We start from the raw sequence: 11,006 nt of genomic DNA, 5'->3' as shown, positions 1-11,006 counted from the left end.
CAATAGATCTATGCAGTTGTGGGAAATGGAAAGCTAGAGGCTATAGGGTGTGTAAATGGTCATTTTTATAGTGTTGCTTATTTGTAACTTCATGTAATTTAACTTATTTTAAAGATTGATGATGCATGTTTTAAATGAAAATTATTTCTCAACTAATTATCTTTTCCTTTGTCATTTAGCCCTATTACCAACTCCTGCACTGCACAGTTTAATACCCTTCTGGAATTCTTGCTACAGACATTGCACCTAAGCAATCAATTCATATATAGAAATCATTCACTTCCAACTCTTAATTAGTAACCTTCTTGAATGAATTTTAAGTTTTTGTTGTTGCTTTTCAGGATTATCTTAAAATGTTGTGCAAAATTTAGTTATAACATAAATGAAAAAAATAAAAATAAAAGTGTGAGTGAAGTATTCCCTCCCTCCGTCCCATTCAAAACGAAACATTTCTTCTTTGGTATGAGATTTTACGTAACCTGTTAAGTGGCGAGAGAATCCGAACCATCTGTCCAACTTAAAGTTACTTGTTTTCCTTTTCGAGACATAGCGACACATTTTTCTAAAAATGGAAACATTGCTCTCCTTACATTATTCCTCATCCATTTAATTTACAAAATAATACTATATAAAATTTCATGTCTGAACAAGAAAAACTCCACTTTAAATGAGGCAAGAGGTAGTACATTACTTTCCCTTCTATTCTCAAAGTTGGAGATTTTAAAAAATTCAAAGTCCCATCTTTGACAAAAGAAATAAAACAACCAAAGCAATCACGTAAAGTACTGAAAAAAGTAGACAAAATTCATGTCTAAGATATCAAAATATAGAGGATACATACCATTCACTAAATAAATCCACTTTGTGTAATACCCAAGAAAATTGCATGGCCTCTTCCTTACCAAACTCTTCTAAAACGACATTTGTTTTACTCTCCCTTATAACTCTACCTTCTTCTGATTACTCTCCTATCCTAAACAAAGACTCCACAGCCAAAAAATCAGAGATATGGCAAAACTTGGTGTGGCTTTAGCTCTCACACTTCTCACCCTCTTCTCCTCTTCCTCGTATGTCGAATCGAGAATCCGACACTATAAGTTTAGGGTAAGTGATTCGTCGCTTAATCCCGTTCTGTGTCCCCAACTTTCAGCATTTTTCGAAAAATGTTCCCTAGTTACATTTTTTCTCTAAAAATAACTCACAAATTTATGAAATGTTTGATTTTCAGTGCGGACACAAATGAAAGTCACGAGGGGCTTAAGTCACTTACCATTTTATTCTTGTACTATTGTCGGATTTTTAATATTTATGTAAATCGTTGTGCAAAAAGTTCTTATTATTAAAATAAATTGTAGGGAAAAAATTCACTTTCCAACATTTCGAATACACAATTTAGAAAGTATAACGCTCACCGAAACAAATTATGCGTCCGTCCCTGATTGTGTCAAAAGGGATATAAATCGAACTTTCGTACGATTGAGGGTTTCCGTGTTAGGGAGACAAAACACGATTAAATATCTCATGAAACACTCTTTTGTTGAGATTATGCATATTTCAATGTGTTTGTGCAGGTGGAGAGGAAGAACATGACGAGGCTATGCGCGAGCAAGCCCATCATCGTTGTGAACGGAAAATTCCCGGGTCCCACTCTCTATGCTAGGGAAGATGATACAGTCATTGTTAGGGTTGTGAACCATGTCACAGACAATGTCACAATACACTGGTCTTTTATTATTCTTTTATTAGTAATTTTTTTAGTTATTTTAATTTCGATTAAAAAAATTCTAAATTTTTTCTTTCAATCAAAATATACAAATTTAGTGTTCTTTTGAATTTCCCCCCAACAAGATGCTCTAATCAAATTAAAACTGGATTTATTCATGACATGTTACTATCTACATAACTCCAACGTGTCAAACACTATAGCCTAAAGATAAGACAAGGTGTATTTGAAATTTACCAAAAATAGCATTAAGTTCTTGTATTTAGAGTACTACATTTAGAGAAAATTAGAAGATCATAAAGTTCATTTAATATAAATAATTAAATATTAAAAGTTTTGTGTATTTAAAAAGAAATGACCTTAATTATTAGATTTCTTTTTTTTTTTGGCTGAAATGGTGGTGAAATTTACATTTAGGCACGGCGTTAGGCAGCTCCGGACTGGGTGGGCCGATGGGCCGGCTTATATCACGCAATGCCCAATTCAGACGGGTCAGAGCTATGTTTACAATTTTACCCTCACGGGCCAGAGAGGGACTTTGCTTTGGCATGCACATATCAATTGGCAGAGAGCCACTGTGCATGGCGCAATTGTCATTCTGCCGAGGCTCGGGATTCCTTATCCATTTCCCAAGCCTCATAAAGAAGAGATCATCATATTAGGTTAGCTAGACAAAGAAAATAATATTGGTAGTGATTATTTTTAAAAATTTGAAATTGAGATATCGAAAAGACAGGTTTTGTTTATTTGTTTTGTTGATAAAGTCTATTGTACAATAATTAACGCAAAATATTCAAATAGTTTTCTATTTCGAAAAGAAAATTTTCTTACTATTTAATTGACATGGCGTCATGAACAGGAGAATGGTGGAAGTCGGATGTAGAAGATGTGATCAACCAAGCTATGCAAGCCGGGCTACCGCCTAATGTGTCCGATGCACACACCATTAACGGCCTTCCCGGCCCTTCTCCAAATTGCTCTTCTTCAGGTACTATAGCGTAAACTTCATTTATTATTCGTCGATTTTAGACCCATTGTATAAAGTAGAAATAGTTGATCACATCCCAGTGAGACAGAATCAATATAATATTACTAGTACTATTTTCTTACAAATAAAACGAGTGTTATTATTGCAATTTGCAACTAACTTATAGTAAAAATTAGTGAACCTTTAATGAAAATCACCAAATAATTGATTGTGTAATCCTTCAAATTGAGATTTCAATTGTTGCATTTGAAGGGTACACCCTCCACGTGGAGACCGGAAAAACATATCTCCTCCGAATAGTCAGCGCCGCGGTCAACGAAGAGCTCTTCTTCAAAATCGCCGGCCACCGCCTCACCGTCGTCGAAGTCGACGCCGCCTACACGAAGCCCTTCGCAACCGACACCATATTCATCGGGCCGGGCCAGACCACCACGGCCCTCCTCACCGCCGACCAGCCCATCGGCAAATACGTCATCGCCATCTCCCCCTTCATGGACACCATCGTCCCCACCGACAACCAGGTCGCCACCGCCGCCCTCCGCTACTCCGGCGCCGCCGCTCTCTCCGGCGCCGGCGCCGCCGTCGCCGTCCCCGCCCGGAACGCCACCCCGGTCACGACCGCCTTCGAGGACGGCCTCCGCAGCCTCAACTCGCCGGAGTACCCCGCCGCCGTGCCCGCCGGCGCCGGCGCCGATCACTCGCTCCTCCTCGCCGTCGGCGTCGGGGTGAACCCGTGCGCGTCGTGCGTCAACGGGACCCGGGTGGTGGCGGCCGTCAACAACGTCAGCTTCGTGATGCCGGCCACCGCGCTGCTGCAGGCGCACTACTACAACGTGAGCGGCGTCTACACGGCGGACTTTCCGGCGGCGCCGGTGACGCCGTGGAACTACACCGGGGTGGCGGCGCCGGCGAACATGGCGACGGCGACGGGGACGAGGGTGTACCGGGTCGGGTATAACTCGACGGTGCAGATCGTGGTGCAGGGGACGGCCGTGATCGCGCCGGAGAGCCATCCGATGCATCTGCACGGATTCAATTTCTATGTGGTGGGGAAAGGGATTGGGAATTATGATGCGGTGAATGATCCAAAGAGGTTTAATCTTGTGGACCCGGTTGAGAGGAATACTATTAGTGTGCCTACCGGTGGATGGACCGCGATACGGTTCCGAGCTGATAATCCTGGTATGAATTACGACAAAAGATAAATCTCGTTTAACGTAAAATTTATGAATTATTTGCATTTAACATATAAAGTAATTGAACTGAACTACAAAATACTTGCATTATCATAATCACGTAAGCAGGGCGGACCTACATGGTCAAGGGGAAGGGCTTCAGCCCCTAATGAATTCATTTTTTTTTAGTGGATCTACATGGTCAAGGGGAGGGGCTTCAACCCCTAATAAATTCATTTTTTTTTAGCTTTTTCCTATTATAAAATTTTAAAATTTGTTTATATTTTATACATATTATTATATAAAAGCCCCTATTAATATTTTAAATTAGTTAATAATTTTTTTAAAAATAAAATTTTGAAAATTTAGCTCCTATTTGCTATCATTTCTGCGTCTGCCACTGCACGTAAGATTAGTTTTGATTTATGAGTCTGGCATATTTTCTGTGACAAGGTAATCTCGGATCAATTCAGTCTCAAGCAATAATGTGACGACTTAATCTTGTGTGCAGGAATGTGGTTTTTGCATTGTCATTTGGAAGTGCACACAACATGGGGGCTTAAGATGGCAATTTTGGTGGAAAATGGAAAAGGCCCAAATGAGTCAATCTTGCCTCCTCCAAAAGATCTTCCAAAATGTTGAACATTCAATTTACATATTTTTATAGTATTATTTTGGGGAAAGTTTTAGAGGTTGAGAGTGAAGAGGTTGATGTGCTCAAAGCTCAAGCTGCATGTCAATAATTCACACACATACCAGAAAAGAGAAAATGTTTTATGAACTATTGCATTTGATTTGCTTGTAATATCATCATGTATATGGTTGTAGATTTATGTTTATTTTTATTATTTTGTAGATCCAGATTCGGGAGATGAATAAGGTTGTAGCTTTGACATCGCATGTGATGTAATTTATACATAAGGTGAAAAATAATTGTATGTTTATCAATTTTGTGATGTGCACACTTAATTAGCTTTCTTTACGTCTAGTTCAAATGGTAAAATTGAGATACTCAAAGATTGATAATATAATTCTGAATCATGTTAAGAAATTTTATTTGCCAACAAACTCTTCAGTTTTTGATTGACAATTTCGACTTGTGCCAAGGAGCTATTCCATTTTTCATTGTCTTGACATTGTGTCAAAGAACTGATTTAGATAATTTTTGTTCTTATCTAAGTGTTGAAAAATAAATTGCGGAATGTAAAAGAATCAATGAATAACTATGAAGACTACATTGTGAATGACTTGAATTGTTATTGTTAATAAATAGTACATATGTATTTATAGGACTCTGGATATAAATATACCTAGGAACTATATTAGTTGGAATTCCACATTATAAATGTTATTCTCTTCCCAACATACTTGGGACTCACATATTCTCTTCCCAACACTATCGGGACACCTCAAATTATCTTTCCAACACTAAAGATCAATTTAGATAGTTTTCCCCATATTTAAGAGCTAATCTATATAGTTTTGCTCGTCCAAGGGCCAATTTATATAGTTTTTGCCCTATATCCATGAGTCATACTCCCTATATCCAAAAGAAAAATAAAAAAAATACTCTCTCCATTCTATAATAGATGTCACACTTTTACTTTTAATTTGTCTCATAAAAGATGTCGTATTCCATTTTTTTAGAAAAAAACTGTCTTTCATATTAATATAAATATACTATTTTCTCTGTCCATCTAATACATAAAACAACATCTCATAAAATCCAGTGTCGTTCCCCAAATATGCCATCTATTATTGGACGAAGGGAGTATTATATTTTTTCCATTTTAGTATGTATGCAATTTAAAGTCTCATGACTCCCATTTTTTTTTTTTTGAGTAAATGCACCATATATACTCAACTAGGGTAGTGATAAAATGCAAATCCATACATTGTACAAATTCCAAACTATGATTTGGACCGTTAAAAAATATCAAAAGATGACAAAATAGTAGCAACATAAAATGTCAACACAGTGTCAACATAATATCAACACAACATTAACCGTTGACCATGTGTTGACATTTTCTGTTGCTACTATTTTGTCATATGTTGAAATTTTCTAACGGTTCAAATCATAGTTTGGAGTTTGTACAATATTTAGAGTTTGCATTTGATTACATCCCTACCCAACTAAATTCATTATATCTACATTCTATTACTATAAATTAATATGGAGTATATAATTATTAAAATGAGATCCACTTCCACAAATTTATATGGAGTACTATATAATTCTTCGAAAGCTCATGGGCTGTTATGAAACTTTTCTTCAATTAAAAGCCTTGTAAAATTTCCAAAACCTAAATTAGGACCTTTCGTATCCTTCCTCCCATTTCTATAAACCCTAGCAATGGCAATCATGTAGCTACCGCAGCCTCTTCTCCTATTTCTCTCAGCAGCAAAATGCCAGGCGTGAACAACGACCCGGCGCTAGAGAGCGAGGTGAAGAGGGCCCACACCTACCTAAGCCTCGCCGACGCCGTCAACCCCAAATGGGCCACCATCGGCGTCAGCCTCAGCACCGGCCTCCTAAGCCACAGGCTCGGAGCCCTGCAGCGCCTCAAGAGGAACGCGCCGCCCGTGGACCCCGCAGTCGACTTCGGCAGCGGCGAGAGGGTGGCGACGAGGGAGGAGGCGATCGGGAAGCTGAGGGCGTGCATGAGCGAGGATGCGGATAAGTTCAGCAGGGCCTTCGGGTTCTACTGCGCCATGGCGGAAAATGATGACGAGGTGAGGGACCACGGGCTGAGGCATGCGTGCGCGCTGATCAAGCTGAGGAGGGACCATTTTGGCCATTTTCACAATGGCGTTGAGGCGTATAAGGATTATAGGGCGGCTAGGGCGCGGGAGGGAGGGCCGCGCCCTTCTCAGCCGGCCTCTCGGCCTTCTGCGGAAACCATTTATTAAATGGTGTTTACGGGAGATGGTTTTGGTTTATATGGTTGATGCTTTTGGGACTTGTTTATGGCTCATTTGTGTTTGGATTTTGGAATGCATTGATAATTTGATATGGTTGGTTAGATTTGGAATGGTTTGCTTAGTGTTTTTGGCATATGATACTGGTATCTGTTTCATTTTATTCATAAATCTAGAAAATATTGTTATTTTAGTCACATCTTTAATCTTTATATTTTTGTCCATTGACTAAAATTAGTTTCATGCTAAAAATGGAAAATCAATTTTAATTTGTTACTCATTTTTTTTTCTTTCTCCTTCTTATCAATCTATAAATTGCTCAGATTTTGTATATAGTGTATAGTGGTTTGTTGTTAATTCATCATATCTCAATCGTTGCTATGATAGTAGAAAATAGATTTGAAGTTTGAGGAAAAAATATGAAGTCAATTTGGACGTTGGAGTTTTGAGCAACATAATAGAAGTAGATTGATTGTGTGCATATATGATTTTTTGCATTGTACTACTAGTAATTTGGAAGTGCTCACAACACTGGGCTTTAAGATGACAATTTTTGCTGGAAAATTGAAAAGGCACAAATGAGTTAATTAATCTTGTAAAATGTCAAAATTAACGCACCAATAATTCTTGTGTCCTTCACTGCAAAGTTTGACTCTTTTCTAAAAAAAAAACTAAAAAAAATACTCTTTGTTTTTAAAGAGTATGAACTTTGGGTTTTTTAATGCATTATTAGTAAAGTAAGAGAGAGATAAAAAAAATTTAAGTTGTTAGTGGAGAATGAGTCACGTCTCATTAATAGAAGAGAGTTTCCAAAATTGAAAATTCATATTTTTTGGGGACGGATGAAAAAATAAATAGTGCATACTCTATTAAAGTTTACGCGCCAGGTAGGGGTCGAACCTACGACTTTCTGCTTAGGAAACAGACGCTCTATCCACTGAGCTACAGGCGCTTCTTGTTTAGTGTTTCTACTTTCAATTAAAGTACTTCTTAATTTATTATCTTATACTGTGGAATAGGAGTATTGTATTTGTGAAAACATTTCGCATTCAATATTTGGATAATTCTGTGACAAAATCTAAATGTTAGAAACTATAATCTCTGGAATTCAGTATAGTATACAAGAAAAGACCATCAACTACACATAAAGACAGAATATTTCCTAATGAGATGAAATAGCAAGAACAAAACAGATGATTCTTACCCAACTAAGCATTATACTGTAAATGCAACTTCAAAATGCCAATAACTAACATGATATAATATGAGAGTACTAATCAACCATATACACACACAGCAATGATTTTCTCCTTTCAATCACTATGCTAACAAATGTTCAAACTATTAATGCGTTCACATCGACAAAAAAATTTGAGTCCTGGTGATTCTAGCCTAACTGAATATGCCGCAGGATCTGCTCGTTCTCGACTGTCGATAGAACATCGTGCTCGATGTGAGCAATCAAAGTAGCGTTCCTCCATTCCTCTCCCCGCTCGTCAACCTCGTGAGTCCTGATGGTCTTCATAGCAGAAAAGGCTCTCTCAACAGACGCGGTGGCGATTGGCAAAACCAACGCCAACTCAATCAAACGATACACCAATGGGAAAACAGAACTTTTACCCGTTTCAACCATCTTCATGGCGAGGCGTGCCAAGCTGCTGATTTCGGAGAATTCAGAATCGTGCCTCATGTTAGCGACGAAATTGCTCAGCTGCTGAGGAAGGAATAAATAGTCGTCCGCGGAGAAGTCCTCTTTGTACAGAGAAGCAAAGTGCATGAGTTGATCGACGTTGAATTGGGAAAACGAATTCCTCGGATCAAGACATGCTATGCAGCGAAGTACTTCAATGCGATCATCCGAGAAAAGCTCATTTATCTCTTGGATAACCGAATCAACAATCTAACCATAAAGAACTCGATTAGCATTGAAAGATTTGATAAACCGAATAAAACAATTTACTTCGAAAGGCAAATACCTGACAGAAGACGCGGACATGATAGTGATGGTGATTGGAGACGACTGGTTCGAATTGCCTTTTACCAGGCCGTGATGTATCGCCATCCATGTCGATCAACGGAACCTGATTCAATTCACAGAATTTATTCACTTGGTCCAAAATTATTTCCCAATTGTCTTCCCTGTAGCGTTGTAACTGATATTTCACGCTGCTTATCAACGACAAGGCTTGAATGATATTTTTCTCCTTTTCTTGTAAGACGAGCGACAGCTCGTGTGTGATTCCGAGTAAATCTCTCATCAAGTGCAACAGAAAAACAAATTCGTGATTATCTATCTTTTCAATCATATGATAAGCATTCAACCTAGTATCCGAACAAGTTGAATGATCAGATACATTGATCAACACTTGTTCGATTGAAGGCCACGAAGAACAGAGACGGAGCAATGTCAGATAGTACGAACCCCAGCGAGTATCTTGATCTTCACCATCCGCTTCTTCACCATCTAATTCCTTAACTAGCCTCTCGTGCTCCGCCTGCTTCAGTTCATCTGGCATTTTAACCACAGCTCCGATTGTATTCACTATCATGGAGATCGCGTCGAAAACCTGGCAAACGATCAAACGTTGTTCCTTGCCAAGAGCGAAAATAATCAACTGGAGTTGGCAAGAAAAGCAATGACTATACATCGCGTATGGATTTTCTTGCAATATTACGGATTTCAACTTGCTAAACTCACGCCGAAAGCCTGAACCCCCGTTAAATCCTAGACCTCTCAGTTTCGAGAATGATAAACCATGCTTTGCAAATAAAGCATCAATAACACCTTTTAAGAAATCGGATTTACAATAGGGTGGTTGCATAATTTCAAGAAGTCGCTCAATCACACATCCTTCATCGTTCACATATCTTACAAAAATCCCAATGTGCTCATCGATAATAATATCCCAAAACCCGTCAACCAAGAGAGTAAAAACCTTGTCTCCAATATCACCGACTATGGCAAGTGTGATCTCTGAAGCACAAGCATGCACGAATTGTTTCTGAGTTTCGAGGGTCATCATTTGGCTATTCTCCGGAGCACTAAGATCCAACACTTTAGTGATACCGGGATTATTCTGAATGAAAAAATCAAGCAACTCAACGAAATTACCTCTATTCATCGAAAAATCAAACTCCTCAACTCCATAAAAAGGCCATCCTTGCTTCAAAATAAAACGAGTCACATCCAACAACGTAGTCAAACGTGCACGACAAATAGCATTCATCTCCCGGCTAAACGACTCCAACATATTCGTACTATGAATCTGATCCTGGAAAGCCTCAAACTGAATCCTAGCGTTATTGTGACAACTATTCACCGCCCCAACATGCGCGCTGAACTTCTCCAGCGCTCGTTTCCAGTTACAAAACCCCGTTTTCGTGAAAGCATCCACTGCGTACCGGCCCCCCTTCTCCGACTGCTTGAAAAGATAACACCAGAAACAAAACGCCGCGTCTTTCGACTCGCTATACTCTAGCCACGGAAACTTTCGATACCAGACCTCCTGAAAACTCCTATCGTGGATGCCGAACGTGCTCCTCGGGTACGTGTAACCGACTAATTGGCACGGCCCCCGGGCCATGTACTCTCTCCGAACTTCATCCCGAACATTCACATCAAATTCATCAACAGGCTTCCTCAATCCAGGATCACTAACGATTTCATCTAAGTTCAATTTCACCTCTCCTCTAGGTTTGATTTCCACTATTTCAAATCCGGTTGTTACATTAGAAGAGGAAGATGAAGCGCTACGACACCGTTTTAGGTACTTCTCCATATTCTAAATTAGCATAAAAAAATTGAAACAAATTAGCATAAATAGTTAAATTAACATAAAATTCTCCATTCTGCATAATGATTCTAGTCTTAAATTTTGGTAATTCCGGAAAATCTAAAGTGATGGAAACAGTGTTGATTGCTAATTGCATTTATAAAAAATAAAAATAAAAAATTGTTGAAAGAGCTTACCGAATCAAATTTGGCGGCGGCTTAAACAGTTTGGCGGGGAAGATGACAATTGCTTTTTTTTTTTATCTCTGTGTTGGAATTTAGCAGAGGAAAAGGGTTGAGGGGAAGGGTCGAGTAAATTACCAATATACCCTCAGTTGAAGTCGCATTCATGGATTAGCACTTTTGGTTTTGAGAAAATAAAATTATAAGCAATTTCTTTTTGACACAATTTTTTTTTTCAATTTT

The 11,006-nt window shown here is 38.7% G+C and overlaps 2 protein-coding genes and 1 non-coding gene across 3 annotated transcripts; 1 reads left to right on the top strand and 2 right to left on the bottom strand.

The window, feature by feature from the left end:
• Positions 1-980: 980 nt before the first annotated feature.
• LOC125201042 (laccase-22-like) lies at positions 981-4,834 on the top strand. The gene is made up of 6 exons (XM_048098920.1): positions 981-1,104; positions 1,572-1,723; positions 2,141-2,385; positions 2,583-2,711; positions 2,964-3,893; positions 4,398-4,834. Exons 1-6 carry the CDS (start codon positions 1,009-1,011, stop codon positions 4,526-4,528), a joined length of 1,683 nt encoding a protein of 560 aa, XP_047954877.1. The 5' UTR covers positions 981-1,008; the 3' UTR covers positions 4,529-4,834.
• Positions 4,835-7,687: 2,853 nt separating this feature from the next.
• On the bottom strand, positions 7,688-7,760 carry TRNAR-CCU. The gene has a single exon. It is a non-coding gene; the product is annotated as a tRNA-Arg (tRNA).
• A 281-nt stretch (positions 7,761-8,041) lies between these two features.
• Positions 8,042-10,827, bottom strand: LOC125213003 (zinc finger MYM-type protein 1-like). The gene is made up of 3 exons (XM_048113338.1): positions 10,779-10,827; positions 8,785-10,590; positions 8,042-8,708 (listed from the first exon to the last, which is right to left on the bottom strand). The coding sequence occupies exons 2-3, from the start codon at positions 10,585-10,587 to the stop codon at positions 8,196-8,198; spliced, it is 2,316 nt and encodes a 771-aa protein (XP_047969295.1). The 5' UTR covers positions 10,588-10,590; positions 10,779-10,827; the 3' UTR covers positions 8,042-8,195.
• Between the last annotated feature and the right edge of the window lie 179 nt (positions 10,828-11,006).

This window comes from Salvia hispanica, chromosome 1 (genome assembly GCF_023119035.1).
Source record: "Salvia hispanica cultivar TCC Black 2014 chromosome 1, UniMelb_Shisp_WGS_1.0, whole genome shotgun sequence".
Taxonomy (NCBI): domain Eukaryota; kingdom Viridiplantae; phylum Streptophyta; class Magnoliopsida; order Lamiales; family Lamiaceae; genus Salvia; species Salvia hispanica.
The sequence above is the reverse complement of the archived record's forward strand: the minus strand, read 5'-3'. Positions and strand labels throughout refer to the sequence as shown.

Coding starts and splice junctions, on each gene's coding strand:
- LOC125201042 (XM_048098920.1), top strand. CDS start 1,009: ATGGCAAAACTTGGTGTGGCTTTAGCTCTCACACTTCTCACCCTCTTC. Junction 1,105..1,571: donor TCCGACACTATAAGTTTAGG/GTAAGTGATTCG, acceptor GTGTTTGTGCAG/GTGGAGAGGAAGAACATGAC. Junction 2,712..2,963: donor TCCAAATTGCTCTTCTTCAG/GTACTATAGCGT, acceptor TTGCATTTGAAG/GGTACACCCTCCACGTGGAG.
- LOC125213003 (XM_048113338.1), bottom strand. CDS start 10,587: ATGGAGAAGTACCTAAAACGGTGTCGTAGCGCTTCATCTTCCTCTTCT. Junction 8,709..8,784: donor ATGTCCGCGTCTTCTGTCAG/GTATTTGCCTTT, acceptor CTTTATGGTTAG/ATTGTTGATTCGGTTATCCA.